The 19,841-nt window shown below is 53.8% G+C and overlaps 1 protein-coding gene across 1 annotated transcript in view; it reads left to right on the top strand.

Moving 5' to 3' along the window:
• FA2H (fatty acid 2-hydroxylase) overlaps positions 1 to 8,294 on the top strand; it is a 52,857-nt gene extending 44,563 nt beyond the window's left edge. The window contains exons 5-7 of the mRNA XM_062176959.1: positions 3,036 to 3,208; positions 4,919 to 5,171; positions 8,128 to 8,294. Coding sequence (XP_062032943.1) covers positions 3,036 to 3,208; positions 4,919 to 5,171; positions 8,128 to 8,207 — 506 coding nt within the window. The 3' untranslated portion in view covers positions 8,208 to 8,294. The remainder of the gene's footprint in view (positions 1 to 3,035; positions 3,209 to 4,918; positions 5,172 to 8,127) is intronic.
• The last annotated feature ends 11,547 nt before the right edge of the window (positions 8,295 to 19,841 follow it).

Raw genomic sequence — 19,841 nt, 5'->3', positions numbered from 1 at the left:
CTGGAGATGCTCAGTGCAGGTGGCCATGCAGGGCTGAGGTGGACTCAGATCTGCAGGAAGGCATCGTGGAGGGTGTGGTGGTCACCAGGGATGGAGCAGAGAAGGTGGAGGGTCAAGGCTTGGACCCTGGGGACAGAGGCAGAGTTTCTACCATGAAGCCTAAGAGGAAGTGTCCAGACAAGAGGAGAAAACGTGGGCCCAGCAGGCAGGGGTGGGACAGTGTGTGCTCGTTATTGACCCCAGTCCCTTTTAGACTCTGAGAAGCTGTGGACTCCCTCCCCAGGAACATGCACACAGGTGCATACTTGTGGGGTCACTTCAGTAGGTTCAAGAACACCCTGCAACCCAGCTTAGGAGCCCCTGATGTTCATAAGGCTCAGGTTGGGAACCAGTGCATAGTCAGGCATTTGACCTAATGATCAGGACCCATCTCCCACATCCGTGTGCTGGGCTTTAATCCCTGACTCTGGCTACTGATTTAAGCTTTCTGCTGATGTGCACCCTGGGCGGCAGCAGCGATGGCTCAAATAATTGGATTCTCTCCACTAACTGGGTTTCTACCACCAAATGCCAACTACATTACCAGCTCCCAGCTTTGGCCCAGCCCAACCCCCACTGTTGCAGGCACTTGGGGAGTAAACCAGCAGTGAGAGTTCTCTGTCTTGCTCACATAAATAATATTCTAATTGGAAGAAGAAGAATGTATGCTGTTACAGATTCAAGAAGAGAGTGGTCACTAATGTCACATGGCCCAGCCAAGTGGGAGAAGGATCAGAAAATTATTTTGATTTAGCAGAAATACATCATGAATGGCCTTTGCGGTTCTGGCAAACAGGGCAGAAGACAGCTTTTAGGGACTTGATGAGGCCTCAGGAACCAGTGAGGTGGAGGTGCGAGTCTGGCCCAGCTGTCAACAGGTGAAGTGAAAGATGAGCAGAGGGGGTTGTGCCCAGGGACTTGGCTGGCATGGAGGCAGCTGCCTAGTGGGGTGACACTGGCAAGTGGGGACGGCCGCCTGTTCCTCCACACCTGCCTCGTGGAGGCAGTGCCAGCGCACCCTCGCATAAGGCTGTGGTGACAGAACGTAGGGAATAACCACCGAAGCACAGCGTTGGGCCACCCATGTCTGCCGCCATGTCGTCCTGATCACCCATGGCCTGGAGCCCACCCGGGTCATGCCTCCCCAGGAAGCAACAAGGATGCCCCAGGTGGACAGAGGAGCCCACCCAAGGTCATGCCTCCTCCCTGGGAGGCAACAACAGGTAGACAGAGGAGGAAGGGAGGACTGGAGGCAACAGTTCTCCCCGCCCTGCCCCACAACAGGCCTGTCTTCCCCGTGAAGCGGAGGCCGCGTGGAAGAGGGGAAGGTGTCTGAGGGCGGAGAGGAGGGGTAGATGCTGAAGGACCACCAGGAGGGTTTGGGGTCTTGCTGAAGTTGAATACATCAGCAGCCTGCCAAGCCGCCTGGGTATGAGATGGAGCGGTAGACTCTGGTGCTGATCTAGGCCTGGGGTGAATGGAGCCAGGGAAGGAGGAAAGATCCGAGGAGAATCACTGGCTTCGGAAACCAGCCCAGCAGCTGCTCCCAAGCTGAACCACACAGGTGCCCCGTGGCCCCACAACTCTGCTCCCTGGTATGGAGCCAGCAGGTGGAAACATCCATCCACACCACAGTTCAGACCCAAATGTTCACAGTGACGTGGTCAACAAGTGGAAACCACCCTGGGGCATCCACTCTCGGATGGATAAGTACAGGATGGTGCAGCCATAAAGCAGAATATTATTCAGCCTTAAAAAGGAAGGAAGCGGCCAGCGCCGCGGGTCACTAGGCTAATCCTCTGCCTGCGGCACCGGCACACCGGGTTCTGGTCCGGGTTGCTCCTCTTCCAATCTAGCTCTCTGCTGTGGCCCGGGAAGGCAGTGGAGGATGGCCCAAGTGCTTGGGCCCTGCACCTGCATGGGAGACCAGGAGGAAGTACCTGGCTCCTGGCTTCGGATCAGCACAGTGCACCGGCCTTAGCGGCCATTTTGGGGGTGAACCAATGGAAGGAAGACCTGTCTCTCTGTCTCTCTCACTGTCCACTCTGCCTGTCAAAAAAAAAAAGGAAGCTCTGATCCATGCTATGACATGGATGAACCTTGATTAAGATGAAGTAAAAGAAGCTACAGATTGTAGGAGTCCACATGCAATGTCCCAGATAGGCAAATCCCGTGGGCAGAAAGTGGATCTGTGGCTTCCTAGGGCTGGGAGAGGCTGGGAAGAATCGGGGTGCTGAAGTCAGGTGCAGCGTTTCTTTCGGGGGTGATTAAAATGTCCTCACCATGACCGTGGTGGTGACTGCACAGCTCTGACTCCAAACACGGACCGTGCTTTGTATGGATGAGCTGCATGCTCATATGTCGCGTTTCAATAAAGCTGTTACCTAAAAAGAGAAAGCAGGGCCCAAGCAATGGTTTGTGGAGACGAGAAAAGCTAAGAGGGTGAGGATGGAAATGGAGGAGACAGGTGTGGGAGGTGAAGTTCCCAGGAGGCCAAAGAATGAGCCAAGTGGAGGAATGACACGAGAGCTGCAGGGGCCACAGGGGCCGTGGGGGGCGGGGGGACTGGAGAGACGGTCCGTCTCCAGGCTGGCCACATCTGCTACTTCCAGATCTCCCCCAGGTGCTTCTCCCCTGACACTCCTGTCCTTGGCTCTTCCTGTCCTCTGGCCCTGCAGGCTCTGGGCGATGTCTTTCATCCGTAGCCCCTGACCCCACCGGCTCAGCTGCTGGTCCCCTTCCCCTCCTGCAGCCCTACCCCCACCCCCAGGGAAAAGAGCAGTTCTCTCCTAAACCGCAACAGACCCTCTCGGCCTCCTTCCCGCTCTGCCCCAACGACAGGGCCAGGACGCCACAGGTGCTGGACAGAGGGCAGCCACTCCCACGCTGCCCCAGGTGATGAAACAGGGACGTTTGGAGCCGCCAGGCAGGCGCTGCTGCACCCGGGGAGCCGCTGGCCCTGACCCTGCCTGCACCTCTCTCTGCCGCCCCTGCAGAGTACTCGGTGGCGGTGCCTGAGTCCGTGTTCCCCGGCCTCTTCGTGCTGGGCATGTTCCTGTGGAGCCTCATCGAGTACCTCATCCACCGCTTCCTGTTCCACATGAAGCCCCCTAGCGACAGCTACTACCTCATCACGCTGCACTTCGTGCTGCACGGCCAGCACCACAAGGTGGGTGTGGCCGTGGGGTGGGACATCGGCAAACCCGAGGGCATCGGAAGCTGCACAGAGGGGAGACTGGGCCAGGCATCCGAGTCTGAGCAAGACGGGACAGTGAGTGAGTGAGTATGTGTGTGCACACGCGTGTGTAAGCATGCATGTAAGTGCTGTGCACGTGTGTACATGTGTGTGCACGTGTGCCTCTGCATCACCCTCCACGAGCCCTCATGACCGCACAGCTCATTCACTCACTCATTCTGCAGGTGTCCTGAGGCTGAATGCCTACTCTGTGCCAAGCAGGCGAAGCTCCCGCAGTTTTCCCCAATTCCAGAGGAGGAAATAGGCCAGGGGGAATTAAGGCACTAAGGGGCTCACCCAGGGTCACGCAGGCACAGCCAGCACACTGTCCCCCATCCTGTGGCTCACTCGCCAGCACCCGCTTGCCCTGGGAGTATCAGAGAGCCCGAAGGTGGGACTGGAAGCCAGGTCAGCCCCAGGGGAGCTACCGACCCCCTGGCAGCTTCGCTGTGCCTGCACGGTGCTGTCCTCGGCCTGGCCCAGGGGCCCCTTCCTGGCCCGTCTCCTCCAAGGCAGGGCCTTCCCCCACATTCTCTTCTCTGCTGGGGTGGGCTGCCCTCCTGTTCTCCCCAGTGTTGAGCTGTGTTCTGGGGGTCTCACATGGCAGCTGGTATCTGGGTGCACATCCAGTCCTGGGCCAGCCTGGCTCTAAGAGGTGCCACGGCCAGTGTCCTCTTTCTAGGCTAACGGCAGCCCATCGGGCCTCTGCTGTCCAGGCCCTGTCCCTCACCCCCCTCACGACATCTCAGATCTATCGCTCCCTATTGGTCAACTTTCCCATCTTCAGGGGACAAACGGACCCTCTGGGGGCTGGAGGGACAGTCTCGGGCTCTCTCTTCCAAGACATTTCCACTTCAATACATGTAGTCCCATCATGGCACAGCACAAGGACAGGAGGGGCTTGTGTGGCCCACGGCCACCTCCTCAGATACCCAAGCCTTTGTGTCTAGGGGTCTGAGGCCTGGGCTCATGCCTAACTTGACCCTGGCCACATCAGGAGTGTTTACACCAAGGAATCGACAAACACTGCCGACCTGAGCGCCCTCCTCCTCCCTCCTGCTTTTTATCCCTTCTTCCCCCAGCCTGCCTGCCTGCCTTTGAGCACTGCTTCCCTGCACAGCACTGGTCCTGCTGCCCTGGTTTGAGGAAGGGCGGCCCACACCTGCGGATCTCTCTGTTGGCAACACCTGCTTTCTCCCTGCACAGAGGGCCTTGTGTGGGGAGGTGGCGGTGCAAACCACATCTCTACACAACACTTCCGGGAACACCCTCCCAGACCGCAGGCCTCAGGCTAGGCCCCCTGTCTCCAGAAAGCCCCTTGAGCCTTCCTGTCTGGCACCAGGGCCCACGTGGTCTCTTGAGTTCCAGGTGGGCCCTGAGCCATCAGCACACCTACATCCGCCCCCTCCCACGTCACACCTGGCCCTGTGTTCCTGGCTCGGGCAATCTCTCCAGGGCTTTGGACCTGGGTAGCCTGCCCTTCCCAAAGCCATCAAACATGCCAGGCCCACCCAAGACAGATCCCTGTCCCCTCACTGGAAACGTCCAGGCTACTCCACGCTCATCTTGGGGAGCGTCTCCAGTGAGGCACGCTGCGACCCCGAGCCAGCGCCACCTCTGACACTCGGGCCTCTCCATCCACAGGCACCCTTCGACGGCTCCCGCCTGGTCTTTCCCCCCGTGCCAGCCTCTCTGGTGATCGCCTTTTTCTACGTGTTGTTGCGGCTCATCCTGCCCGAGGCGGTGGGGGGCACGATGTTCGCTGGGGGCCTCCTGGGCTATGTCCTCTATGACATGACCCATTACTACCTGCACTTCGGCTCGCCGAACAAGGGCTCCTACCTGTACAGCATGAAGGCCCACCACGTCAAGCACCACTTTGCACATCAGAAGTCAGGTGAGACGGGCTGGAGCCTCCCCGCCTTCCCGTTGGCCCGGGATTGATTGGACAATAGCTGTTGGAGTCCCTGCGAAGGGCCAGGTGTTGTCTTGGGTGCTGGGGCACACACAGAGCTTCCTCCATCTTGCTCATGGGGACAGGTGGCTGTACAGAGACAGACAAGGAACAGAAATGCCATTAAAGAAAAATAAAGCAGCTGGCGCCGTGGCTGAACAGGCTAATCCTCCGCCTTGCGGCGCCAGCACACCAGGTTCTAGTCCCAGTCGGGGCACCGGATTCTGTCCCGGTTGCCCCTCTTCCAGGCCAGCTCTCTGCTGTGGCCCGGGAAGGCAGTGGAGGATGGCCCAAGTGCTTGGGCCCTGCACCCACATGGGAGACCAGGAGAAGCACCTGTCTCCTGGCTTCGGATCAGCACGATGCGCCGGCCGCAGCGGCCATTGGAGAGTGAACCAATGGCAAAAAAGAAGACCTTTCTCTCTCTCTCTCTCTCTCTTTCTCTCTCTCTCTCACTATCCACTCTGCCTGTCAAAAAAAAAAAAAAAAAAAAAGAAAGAAAGAAATGCCATTAAAGAAAAATAAAGCAAGGTGATACTTGAGTATCCCTGGGTGGGGGGAGGGGGCCCAGCACTGCCCATTAAAATGCAGTCATGCACCACAAAATGAGATTGTGGTGGTCAACAGTGGACCCCGTATACAGCAGTGGTCCTGTAGGATTATAGCACTTCATGTCATTACAGCTGCCTTAGCTTGTGTAAGTACACTGATGTTCTCATGGTGATGGAACTGCCCAACAAGACATTTCTCAAAGCACATCCCCACCAATTGACAGGTGATAACTGTACTAAGCAGGCCATATAGATGATTTTAAACTTTCTAGTGGCCACATTAAAAGTAAAAACCAAACAGGTATTTTGCTTTGCAGTTAAGCCACTGGTTAGGTTGCCCACGTCCCACATGAGAGTACCTGGGTTTAACACCCAACTCCAGCCCTGACTCCACATTTGTGTTAATGCAGCTCCTAGGAGGCAGCAGTGATGGTTCAAGTAATTGGGTTCCTGCCACCCATGGAGGAGACCTGGATTGAGTTCCTAGCTTCTGACTCAGGCCCTGACCCAGCCCCAACTGTTGCAAGCGTTTGGGGAATGAGCCGGTAAATAGACTGTCTCTCTGTGTCTGTCTGTCTCTCTTCCTCTCAAATAAATAAATAACTTTAAAGTAAAAACATAGAACTGAAAATCATTTTTTTGAATTTGTGAGGCAGAGAGAAAGAGAGCTCCCCTCTGCTAATCCATTCCTCAAATGCCCACAATGGATGGCCAGAGCCAAAGCTAGAAGCCAGATTTCCCATGTGGGTGCCAGGGACTCAATTATTTGAGCCATCACTGCTGCCTCCCAGGGTCTGCACTAACAGGGAGCTGGAACAGGAGCCTGGAATGAAAACCACACACTGCTATAGAACATGGGACTTAAAAAAAAAAAGATTTATTTATTTATTTATTTGAGAGGCAGAGTTACAGACAGATTTTCCATCAGCTGGTTCACTCCCCAAATGGCCACAGAGGCCAGAGCTGAGCCAATCCAAAGCCAGGAGCCAAGGGTTTCCTCTGGGTTTCCCACATGGGTGCAGGCATCAAAGCACTTGGGCCATCTTCCACTGCCTTCCCACGCCATAGCAGAGCGCTGGATTGGAAGAGGAGCAGCCAGGACTCGAACTGGCACCAAATGGGGTGCTGGTGTGGGCTTAACCTACTACACCACAGCACCAGCCCCAGCACATGGGTCTTAAATGCCTGGTCCTAAAAAGCATTTTAATAAAGTATCCATTTAACCAAATATAACCAACACACTATTCTAACATGTAACTGACCTAAAACACTGGTAATGGGATATCTTACATTCTTTCTCTTAGACAAAGTCTTTTTTTTTTTAAATATTTATTTACTTGAAAGTCATAGTTACACAGAGAGAGAAGGAGAGACAGAGATAGAGAGACAGAGACAGAGACAGAGGGGTCTTCCATCCCCTTGTTCACTTCCCAAATGGCTGCCGTGGCCGGAGCTGCACCAATCCAAAGCCAGGAGCCGGGAGCTTCTTCTGGGTCTCCCACATGGGTGTAGGAGCCCAAAGACTTGGGCCATCTTCTACTGCTTCCCCAGGCCATAGCAGAGAGCTGGATGGGAAGTGGAGCAGCTGGATCTCGAACCGGTGACCATATGGGATGCCTGTGCTGCAGGCAGCGGCTTTACCCGCTATGCCACAGCGCCAGCCCCTAGACAAAGTCTTTGAAATTCAGGGTCTATTTCGCCCTGACAGTACATCTCAATTTAGTTGCTGTATTTTCACTGGAAATACTTGATCTGTATCTAGGATTCATAAAATTGAAAATCTAAAAGTAGACTCACATACGTACGTTGCTCCAGACATGCCTCAACATTTTCTAGTACCAAAACTGTCCCTGTTTACACTGAAACTTAATGAAGTGAAAGGAGTAGTTCCACGGTGAGGGCAGGCACATTGCCAGTACACAGCAGCCACGTGCTGGGCAGCAAAGCTCTAGAAAAACGGCCCCGGAAGGGGTCACTGCAGAGATGCCAGCAGAGCTAAGAACCACAAGAAGAAAAGCCGGTGTCCCCCATGTGTGGCCAGCATGGCCCCAGGAAGCAATAGCTCTGGGGCAGGGGTGAACTGTGAGGAACCGGAAGAGGCTGGAGGTGGGAGAGAGGGAAGCAGGCAGGCTGGGGCTGTCCCAGGATCCCAGGTGAGATAAGCAACGTGGGTTAGTTCCCACCACGCCCTGGCAACACAGGAAAGGCAGGTGCCGGGCCCTGGCCTCTGCCAGGATGGCCCCAGGGCTTGGAAAGGCTGGCTCGTGCCCTCCTGGCTCCCTGCCGAGCACGCAGACCCGGCTCCTGGTGCACTACCTCACCTTCTCCCCATCTGTCTCCCTGTGCAGGCTTCGGCATCAGCACTAAATTATGGGATTACTTTTTCCACACCCTCATCCCAGAGGAACCCCACGCAAAGACACAGTGACAACTCCCAGCACCGCCCCTCACCTGTCCTCAGCCCCGCCCTGGCCCCTGCTCCCCCACCCCCATCCAAACTCTGCTACAGAGCTTGGCTGGGCCAGGCAGCATGGCCTTGTCCCACCCTGGGGCTTGGTAGAAGTGCCAAGGAGACCCTGAGGCCAGACTGCCTTCCTGGCCACCCTGGGAGGGTCACGCACGGGCCTGGTCTCCACGCTGGCGGCCTAGCAGGGAGCCCCAGCCCATGGGACTGTTGGCAGGACCAGCCAAGGGCAGCAGCCCCCAGGGGAATGATGGAAACTGACCCCAGAGCCAGCCCCATGGCCCTCAGCGCCTCAGCACCCCCAGCTCCGTGGGAGCCTGCAGCCCTGTCCTCCCCTCCTGCCTTCCTGAGGTCGGCTTGGTGGCCACGAGGTGGATGAAGACATCTCACCATGTGCGATGATGAAGGAGTCACACCGGAAGGGATGCATGACGCCTCCCACGCACCAGCCCAGGCCCCACGGCAGCCCCTCCACCTGTCCTGCCGACCACAGTAGCCAGCTGTGCCTCTGCTGCCAGGCGCTTAGCGCCCACACAGTGCCCTCCCCAGCCTGTGCAAGGGCTGGGGGACTGCTGGTGGGAGCCCTGGCGTCACCAGCTGCTCCCCTGCCTCCAGAGCCACAGAGCTGCCCCCACCCAGGGCTGGCCGCGAGGCCCCTCCATTGGCAGGAGCCCCACCCAGCCTCAGCCACGCGTGGCCTGCACCGGCCCCCACTCAGGACCCTGCCAGCCAGTGCCTCCTGGAGCCACAAGCAGCCTTCATGGTGCACCTCGTCTCCCACCCAGCAGATGAGGTGCCCACCTCTTCGTCCTCGTAACCCAACCTCCCCTTTCCCGAGAGGGCCTTATTTATAATCAACCTAAACGCCAGGTCGCTGGCCCAACCGCCCTTTCTAACCCTCTGTGTTCCGCTTCTGTAAAAAAAAAAAAAAAATGTATTTGGCCCCATGTTTTTCCCTTCTCACCCACAAACCATTACTACTTGAAACTGTAAAAACTCAACCAGCGTGAGGCTAACGGGAAGCAGTGCTTGCGATCTGTACTGTTTATGGCGGAGCTATTTAAAGATTTTTGAATAAATATCCACAACTACACTTGTGAAATAAAGATGTAAATAAATTGTATATTTTGAAAAATAAAACAATGAAAAGAAATCAACACAGATGCTTTGCTGCTTGGTGGCGGCGATGGAGGGGGGGCCGGGTGTGGGGAGGGGGCCCTGGCACTGACCGGGATGCATCAGATGGTTGGTGCCCTAGCCTCTTGCTTGGTTTTATTATTTCTGTTATTAAACGTCCTATAGACACTGTCTGTCTCGGAGAGATCATGCCTGAAAAATCACCTCGATGCACCCCTGGGGAGGGGCATCCCATCTGCAGCTTGACCTCCGCTGAGGTCAACAAAATGCCCATGGCGGGCACGAGGACCTCAGGCCAGCTCAGTGCAGGGGAGCCATTTCCCAGCACGGCTTGCTTGGCCACCACGTCAGCGTCACCTGGGCTCCTGGCAAAGTGCTGATCTGAAGCCCGGCGCTCCTCTAATCGATAGCTCCAAGGGGGCTGGCCCAGGACTCACCTGCCCGAGCGTGCAGAAGTGGAAGGCAGTAATGACGGGAGGCACAAGGAAGCAGCCCCACCCCGGCTGCCTCTCCTGCTCCAGCACCCATGGGCAGCTTCATCCCTGCAGCCTGAGCCTAAAGACAAGTGGCATCTGTCTGGGCCACCCATCACTCAAGTTCCTGGAATCCGTCAGTGGAACGTGGTCTGTGCAGAACCACAGCCTCCATCTCCGTGGAGGAAGCTTTACAAAGAGCAAGTTCTAGCGAAAGACTTTGACTCCTTTCACAAGAGTGAGGGGACGACATGGTGGCGTTACTCCCTGCTAATGCCCCTGGGAAAGCAGCGGCCGACGGCTCAAGTACGTGGGTCCCTGCCACCCATGTGGGAGTTCCTGGCTCCTGGCATTGACCTGGTCCAGCCCCGGTTGTTGCAGGCATTTGGGGGAATCAACTAGTGGATAAAAAAGATCTTCCTCTGACACTCTGCCTTTTGAGGAAATAAATGAATCTTTTAAAAAAAAATGAGTTGTTTGGTCCACTTTTCATTACTTTAAATAAACTCCCTGAAGGGAGCTTCTTCGGAAAAGAGGTTACGTCAGCAGATGGTGGAGGTTTCAGATCGGGCGGTCCCGTGGCCTGGCGTCTGGTCATGGCCCATGTGACAGCAAAGAGGAACTGAAATACTCAAACCTCTCCAGAGACCCACCCTCGGAGGGCACAGTCCCCACCACCCGAAGACCTCCCATCAGCCCTCCTTAGGAGCAGCTGATCAGCCAACCATGGACAGTAAGACAACAGAGGGTAAGCAGCCGCTGGAGTTGTTGGGACACAAATCCTTCTGTTAACACAGACTCTGGGAGGAGACAGGTGATGGTTCAGGTATCTGGGTCTCTGCCACCCGTGTGGGAGACCCAGAAGTAGTTCCAGGCTCCTGGCTTCGGTATGGCTCAGCTCTGGCTGTTGTGGGCATCTGGGGAGTGAGCCAGAGGATGGAAGTTCTCTCTCCCCTCCCCGCCCTTTCCAATAAAATGAAAATAAAGAAATAAAAAATTCAAAAGGAAAAGTGAAAACATAAAACCAAGGAACCCTATTCATGAAAAGGCCCAATCAGTCAGCTTCTGGCAGGTTTCCCCAGCGCTGTCTGCCCTGCTCCGTGGGGTCAGGATTGTCCACAGGCCTTGGAGAGTGAGCGAGGGAGGCAACAACAGTGCAAGGTCACTCACCTGCATCCCCACAGGAAGGCCATGTGGCCCCTAACCTCAAGCTGGCTGGCATGCTGGGTGCAGTGCCCACCCCAGTCACTGTCTGGAAGGCTGGAGAATGTTACCAGCAGTGTAAGAGTTAAAAATCAGGTGCGGGGGCCGGCACTGCAGTGCAGTGGGTTAAGCTGCCACCTGCTCCATTTCCAATCCTGTTTTCTGCAGTGCAAGACGGCCCAAACCTTGGGCCCCTGCAACCACAAGGGAGACCTGGATGGAGTTCTAGGCTCCTGGCTTCAGTCTGGCCCAGCCCCCATCATTGGGGCTATTTGGGGAGTCAACCAGCAGATGGACTATCTCTCTTTCTGTCTCTCTCTCTCTCATCAAAATGCCAACACATGTAGCACAATGGGACGGCCTGGCACTTATGACACATCACTGTGTTTATGCCTGTAGTGGAGGAAGACACAAAAACATCAAGAAAGTGTAATCTTTGCTCAGCGAAGCACATTTACATTCTGATTAACAGAATAAATGAGAGGGACTGAGCTTCAGTAACCCTAGCAATTTAGCTCGCCCGATCCTCCCACAAAGACACAGCCACCGTGGCCAGAGACAAGCCCTTAAGCTGTTGTATTCATTTATGGCACTGGGCTTATACTTCCAGACATGCTGTCTTTGGGTGTTTCCTGGCTGATCTGAAGAACTGCCCTCTTGATTCTGCCATTCCATTCCTCTATTGCCTCTGGCCTCTGCCTTTGAACTTTGTGCTATTTCCCATCGTGCCAGTATAATGACCAACTTGTAACACAGCCCAATAAATTCTGGTCTTGTCTCCACCCAATCTCTGAGCGGTGTCACTCCTCCTGATCCCTGGCCTCTACTGCCCTCTGGTGGCAGCATGCAGCATTGCCCCCACTATGGCTGCCTCCAGTGTGTTGGAAGCAGGTATCTGATTTCAAAATTCCTGCACTCTCTCACCTCATCTGTCCTCTTCACTGGCTTTATTGTTTTAACCATAATTTTTTAAAAAGATTTATTTATTTGAGGCCGGCGCCGCGGCTCACTAGGCTAATCCTCCGCCTTGCGGCGCCGGCACACCGGGTTCTAGTCCCGGTTGGGGCACCGATCCTGTCCCGGTTGCCCCTCTTCCAGGCCAGCTCTCTGCTGTGGCCAGGGAGTGCAGTGGAGGATGGCCCAAGTGCTTGGGCCCTGTACCCCATGGGAGACCAGGAGAAGCACCTGGCTCCTGCCATCGGATCAGCGTGGTGCGCCGTCCGCAGCGGCCATTGGAAGGTGAACCAACGGCAAAAGGAAGACCTTTCTGTCTCTCACTGTACACTCTGCCTGTCAAAAAAAAAAAAAAAAGATTTATTTATTTGAAAGGCAGAGTTACAGATGCTAGATACTAGAGAAAAGGAGACAGAGAGATATCTTCCATCTACTGGTTCACTTCCCAAATGACCCCATGGACAGGGCTAGGCCAGGTTGAAGCTAGGAGGCCGTTTCCCATATGAACACTGGTTCTGGTCCTGGCTGTTCCACTTCCTATCAAGCTCTCTGCCAATGCGCCTGGGAAAGCAATGGAAGACGGCCCAAGTACTTGGGCCACTGCCACCCATGTGGGAGACCAGGATGGAGTTCCAGGCTTCTGGTTTGATGGAGCTCACCAGTGAAAGAATCTATCCTGGGCTTTTCTTAGTTGAGAGTTTTGATTACTAATTTCATCTCCTTACTTGTTTCAGGTATGTTCAAATTTTCCATTTTTCATTGAGTCCATTGGAAGTTTTGTGTCTAGGAATTTATCCATCTCATCTGGGTGATGTAATTTGATGATGTACTGCACAATATTATCCTATAGTTCTTTTTATTTCTATAAGGTTCCCACTTTCATTTCTGATTTTAGTTATTCTCATCTCCTTTTATGGTAGTTGGTCTAGCTGAAGATGTGTAAGCTGTATCAATCTTTTTGTAGAAGCAACCATTGGTTTTGTTGATTATCTGTATCCTGATCTTTATTATTCCCTTCCTTCAGCTTTGCTTTTGGTTTGGTTTCATCTTTTTCTGGTTCCTCGTGTTTTAGGGTTGGATTGTTGATTTGAGATCTTTCTTTTTTTTTATGGTAAGCATTGGCAGCTATAAATTTCTCTCTGGGACCTGCCTTCACTGCATCCCATAGTCTTTAGTATGTTGTGTTGTTGTTTTCTGTCACCTCTAGTAGCTTCTAATTTCTCTTGTAATTAATTTCTTCTTTGATCTACTGGTTGTTTAAGAGTGTGCTGTTTGATTTCCACAAATTTGTGAATTTCCTGTTTTTTTCTTCTGTTACTGGTTTCTAGCTTCATTCCCCTGTGATTAGGGAAGATACTTTGTTTGATTTAAATTTGTTGAGCATAGTATATTTTCATTTCCCTTGAGAAAATTTCTCCTTTAACTTGGATTATTTAGAAATAAAGTATTTGATAAGAAGTTTTAAAATGTTTTCTCCCAGTCTATCGCTTACCTTTTCATCCTCTTAACAGAATCTTTACAGAACAAACTTTAAATTTTGAATAAATCAGATTTATCTTTTTTTATTTTATGGATAGTTTAGTACTGAATCTAATAATTCTTTACCTAGCTTTAGGTACTGAAGCTTTTCTCCTAAAAGTCTTTTTATCCTTGTGATTTTTTTCAAATGGCAATTCCATGATAATCCCAAAGTGGAGATTATTCTAAATATTGTACATGTTTTAGTATGAATTGCCATTCTTATTAAATAGGTTCATACAAAACTTTTTCAAAAATTCATATTTTTCCACAGGAAAAAAAGTCCATTAGTTCTTCTCTTTTCTATCAACCTTCTTCTAAAGTCTTTTTTTTTTAAGATTTATTTATTTGAAAGGGTGAGCTATCTATAGAGAGAGGAAGAGACAGAGAGAGAGATCTTCCATCTGCTGGTTCACTCCACAAATGGCCCAAACAGTCAGGGCTGGGCCAAGCTGAAGGCAGGAGCCAGAAGCTCCTTCCAGATCTTTCACTGCTTTCTCGGGCACATCAGCAGGGAGCTGGATCGGAAGTGGAGAAGCCGGGAGTTGAACTGGCTCCCATATGGGATGTCGGCACTGCAGGCAGCAGCTTTACCCACTATGCCATAGTGTTGGCCCCTTCTAAAGTTTTTCTTCTTCCTCAGGGGAAAGCTTGCCTGACTTGTGACAATGGAGTAGAGAGCAGAAATATGGCTCCCAAAAAGAAACCATTTTCATTTTAATCTAGGATCCACCTTACACAGAAATTAACTTTTTTTTTTTTTGACAGGCAGAGTGGACAGTGAGAGAGAGAGAGACAGAGAGAAAGGTCTTCCTTTTTGCCGTTGGTTCACCCTCCAATGGCCGCTGCGGCCGGCTCATTGCGCTGATCCGAAGCCAGGAGCCAGGTGCCTCTCCTGGTCTCCCATGGGGTGCAGGGCCCAAGGACTTGGGCCATCCTCCACTGCCTTCCTGGGCCATAGCAGAGAGCTGGCCTGGAAAAGGGGCAACCGGAATAGAATCCAGCGCCCCAATCAGGACTAGAACCTGGTGTGCCAGCGCCGCGAGGCGGAGGATTAGCCTGTTAAGCCATGGCGCCGGCCAAAAATTAACTTTTGTATAGGGTACAAAGTTTAGGTGAAGTTGCTTTTTTTGTCCAATTACGCCACCACCATTTGGACATCACCTGTCTTAAATGATTGACATCTAGAGTAAGCAAACATCACACTAAAAATTTTTAAATTAAATGAACAAAAGAGGGACAGGCATGGCAGCACAGCACATTCAGTCACCTCCGGGGGCACTTGAGTCCCATATTGGAGTTCTTGGGTTAGAGTCCCACCTCCACTTCCAATCCAGCTTCCTGTTAATGTGCACCCTGGGAGGCAGCAGTAATGGCTCAAGTACTTGGGTCCCTGCCACCACATGGGAGACCCAGCTGGAGCTCCTGGCTCCTGGCTTTGACCTGGCTGATCTCTAGCTGTTGCAGGCATTTGGGGAGTGAACCAGTGGATGGGAAATTCATTCTCTCTCTCTCTCTCTCTCTCTCTCTCTCTCTCTCTCTTGCCCCTCTTCCAGTCCAGCTCTCTGCTATGGCCCGGGAAGGCAGTGGAGGATGGCCCAAGTGCTTGGGCCCTGCACTTGCATGGGAGACCAGGCAGAAGCTCCTGGCTCCTGGCTCCGGATTGGAGCAGCTCCAGCCATACCAGCCATTTGGGGAGTGAACCAACAGAAGGAAGACCTTTCTCTCTGTCTCTCTCTCAGTGTCTATAACTCTACCTGTCAAATAAATTTTAAAAAATAAAAAATAAATATCTTTTTTGTTAAATGGGCAAAGTGCATGGATAGACATTTCACCAAGAGCCTATACAGACAGTGGACACACATGAAAACACCCTCGACACCATTACCTGTTCAAGAAATGCTCTCTGAAACCATGTGGAGGTATCACCACACACCTGTTAACATTTTCAGCTCTTAAAAACAGTGAGGAAACCCAACACTCATGAGCATGCGTGCTGAGTTATGGCTATCTCGGACATGGGTGGTGGGATTGTAACACGACAACCCCAGGAGGTTCTACACAGCGCGATTCCAGGGGTGGAGGACAGCCTGCAGCTGCTGTGAGGGCTCCCCCAGCTGCCTCCTGCTCTGGGGAACAGCCCTGGGCAGAACGGAAGCTGCCTCTTGCCCCAGAGCTTTGTGCTGCAGTCTCTGCTTGGCACCTGATAGCCCCCAGGAAGCCTGTCCCCATATCTCCTTGTCCCCACAGCCCCCTGTCCCCACATCCCCCTGTCCCCACATCCCCCTGTCCCCCGCATCCCCCTGTCCCCACAGCCCCCTGTCCCCGCATCCCCCTGTCCCCATATCTCGTTGTCCCCACAGCCCCCTGTCCCCACAGTCCCCTGTCCCCACATCTCCCTGTCCCCACAGCCCCCTGTCCCCACAGCCCCCTGTCCCCACATCCCCCTGTCCCCATATCTCCTTGTCCCCATATCTCCCTGTCCCCACAGCCCCCTGTCCCCACAGCCCTCGTTCAATGCACCTGAGCCCACGCCTAACTTGCAGCTAGAAGAGCGCCGAGATGGTGTGGGAGACGGAGCACAGCAGCAGGGGCAAACAAGAGAATAAGCAAGGACGCCAGGCGCCAGCCCTCACATCTCTCCAGTCCAAAACGTCCTCCCTTTCAGTGGAAACTAGGCTGATGTGCAACTGAATGCCAGTACTGCCCCGTTCCAGCTGGGGGCACAGCTGACCTTCGGACAGCCTGCTTCCTCAGGTGACAGAGAGCCCAGCAGGGAGCCGGGAGGGGGCAGAGCCTTCCTCCCACCCCCTCACTCCGCCGTGCCCCCGGAGAGGCTGACCTGGGACCCCCTCTCCAGCTTCCTCAGTTCAGCCTCCAGCCCTTCCCACGCAGAGTCCGGGTTGTAACAGCTGCGCGGCCCCCACGCAGGGGCCCTGGCACCTGTGACCAGGAAGGGCCTGGAGCGGGTTCGCGGAAGGTGGGCAGGGCGGGAGGACCAAGGCGTGCGCCACGCGCGAGCCAGGACGCGGCGAGGCGTGCGTGGCCTTCCCTGCGGGCATCCCAGCCCCGGGGCAGGAACGGAGCGCGAGGCCCCGGCGCAGCGCTGGTGGCCCTGGCGTTCACCTGCGGGGACCCGCAAAACCAGGGACACTCACGTCGCGGGCACCGAAGCGAAGGCGGTGCAGGGGCCTCGAGAGCCCCCGGGGCTGACTTCTCTCCGGAGCGGAAGGCAGAGGGGGCGGCGAGGCGGAAGAAGCGGTGCGCGCAGCAGGTGGGACGCAGGTGAGCCCCGAGGTCCCCGGGAGGCGGCGGGGCGCCTGGGCGCGGAGGGGAGGACCCGGCGCTCTCCGGTTTCCTGGAACCCAGCACCGAGTTGGCTTCGATCCCTCGGCGCGGGTGGTGCAGCCGTCTGTGCTGGGGACCTGGGACGCCGGGACCGCAGCGGGGCTCGGGCGGCGAGGGTCTCGGGGACCTCGGGTTCTGCAGGAGCTGAGGCTCCTTCCCTCGCCGGAGCCCATTGCAGCGCCTTCTAGTTTGTGTCGTACAGCGTGGGGAAGTGGGTTTATTTTACCACCGCTGGAAGGTTTTTCGCTTTCCCCCCAGGAGTAACAGGAACTGAGTTCATTCTGCAGGTTATAAACAGCAAGGCTCCGGGCGTCTTGTAGCCCGTCTTCATCCCTCTGCCCACACGCCCAAGCTTTTCTACGGCCTAGGTTCCTAGAAATTCAAATTGCTGAGTTTGTTTGTATTTATTTCCTTTCATCCCTTTGATATTCTTATCATACATTTAATAAGCCCCGGGCCATGTTCGTTATTGTGGTTTGTAATATATTTTCTTCTCCTGGGGCCTGCGTTGTGGCACAGAGGGCTACCAGGAGTCCCATTTGGGCTCCTGTTCCAGCGTGGCCTCTCCACTCCCGATGCCCGCTGATGCACCTGGGAAAGCAGGGGAGGGTGGCCCAAGCACTTGGGGCCCCGCCACCCACATGGGAGACCTGGGTGAAGCTCGTGGCTCCTGGCTGTTGTGGCCATTTGGGGAGTGAACCAGAAGATGGAAAATTCCCTCTCTCTCTCTCTAACTCTGCCTTTCAAATAAAATAAATAAATCTGATGTGTTGTATGTTGTAGGCAACAAAAATGTCTACTGTGATTCCTCTAGACTTGGAAAATAACTGAATCTTTCAGTACCAAGGCCTCCAAGAGGGGCTGAACTTATAAAGTCTTTTTTTTTAAGCAGTGGCTTAACATTTGTGCCAAATGCCTGCCTTTTCTTTTTATTTTTTTAAAGATTTATTTATTTATTTATTTGAAAGCCAGAGTTACACAGAGAGAGTAGAGGCACAGAGAGAGAGAGAGAGAGAGGTCTTCCATCCGACAGTTCACTCCCCAATTGGCTGCAACGGCCAGAGCTGCGCCGATCCAAAACCAAGAGCCAGGAGCTTCTTCTGGGTCTCCCATGAAGGTGCAGGGGCCCAAGGACTTGGGCCATCTTCTACTGCTTTCCCAGGTCTTCCATGTGGGTAGCAGGGGCCCAAGCATTTGGACCATCTTTCCCTGCCTTCATTAGGGAGCTGGATTGGAAGCAGCTAGGACTCTAACTGGCGCTCATATGGGAAGCCAGTGTTGCAGGCTGCAGCCCAACCCCCAAACCCCTAGTTCTGATAACAGCCATCTGTATCCAGAGATATGCCAGGGCAGTGTTTTCACCTCCCGTCCTGCCATTCCCCATGCCAGGCTGTGATTCTAAGACAGTCTACCAGCTGGTGGCCGTGGACCAGCAGCAGGAACCCCTGGGAGGTTGTGGAGCAGTGTGGGGCCTATGAGCCTCCAGGTGGCCCTCTGCGCGTGGCCGGTGCTTCCTGGTGTGAGGTGCACAAGCCCCACTCTTGCCTCACACTCGCTGAAGGTTTCCTCTTTCTAAGATCCAGGGCAGTGGTTCACAGTGGTTTTGCCCTCCAGGGGACATTTGCAATGTCTGAAGACATTTTCGGGGGGAGGTAACATGGGGTGTGCTACTGGCAGGTAGAGGTTGGGGGTGCTGCTCAGTGTCCTACAGCACACAGACCAGCCCTGCACAACCAGGAACTGTCCAGCCCCCGTGTCGGTAGTGTAGCACTTCAGAAAATCCACCCTCAGGGCGTTGTGTAAAACGGGTTGAGAAGGCAGATGACTTCTCTTTCCTTCCTTTCTCCATCATTCTCTCTTCCTCCCTTCTTTCCGTTCTTCCTACCTCTCTCGGTCTCTTTTTGTCTTTCTCCTCCCTCCCACTCTTCCTTTCTCCCCTTCTCCCTCCCTCCCTTCCACATCCTGGGGATTGCTTCCTTAATTCAGACTTTCATCTCATCTTGTCATCAGCTGCTTCTCCGTGGCTCCTTGACATCGTCCCTTTCCCTGGGAGCGTCTCCCTTTCCCATTCCAGACCCACATCTCCCAGACTTTCCGCACAGGACCAGACAGGAAAGAGAGGCGTTCACCTGCGGCTTCTTGGATTGGAGAAGTCTCTCCACTGGATTTGCTGCAGAGTTCAAAGACACAAAATTATTTTTTCCTGCCTTTAAAAAAAGATTGATTGGTTGATTTATATTTATTTATTTGAAAGGCAGAGACAGAGAGAGAAAGAGATAGAAAAAGAGAGGAGAGATCGGTGTTTCCATCCCCTGGTTCACTCCCCAAATGTCTGCAATGGCCGGGAGGACTCAGCCAGGGCAAAGCCAAGGGCGTGGAACTCCATCCAGGTCTCTTACATCGGTGGCAGGAACTCAGGAACTTGAGTTATCATCTGCTGACTCCCAGGTGCCTTAGCAAGAAGCTGTCTAGGAAGTGGAATAGCCTGGACTCGAACAAGGTACTGTGATATGGGATTGGGTATCCCGACGGGCAGCTTAACCCACTGCACAGTAACACTCAACCCACTTTTTCTTATCTTTATGTTGATACATACCGTCGTACAGCAGTTTATGAGTGCAGTTAAAACATCAGTGCAAAATAACATGATTCATTCAGGAATAGAACATTGCTGCTTATTCAGAAATCACCTAGGGGGGTTGGCATTGTGGCACAGTGGGTTAAGTCACTGATATGGGGGCCTCCCATATCAGAACACCAGTTCGAGTCCCACTGCTCCACTTCTGATCTAGCTCCCTGCTAATGTGCCTGGGAAAGCAGTGGAAGACGGCCCAAGTGCTTGGGCCCCTGCATCCATGAAGGAACCCAGAAGGAACTCCTGACTTTTGGCTTCGGGCCAGCCCAGCTTTGGCCGTTGCTGCCATTTGGTGAGTGAGCCAGTAGATGGAAGATCTTTCTGTTTGTC

This window comes from Lepus europaeus, chromosome 19 (assembly GCF_033115175.1).
Source record: "Lepus europaeus isolate LE1 chromosome 19, mLepTim1.pri, whole genome shotgun sequence".
NCBI classification, from domain to species: domain Eukaryota; kingdom Metazoa; phylum Chordata; class Mammalia; order Lagomorpha; family Leporidae; genus Lepus; species Lepus europaeus.
Note: the sequence above shows the minus strand (reverse complement) of the source record. Positions and strands in the feature narration are given on the sequence as shown.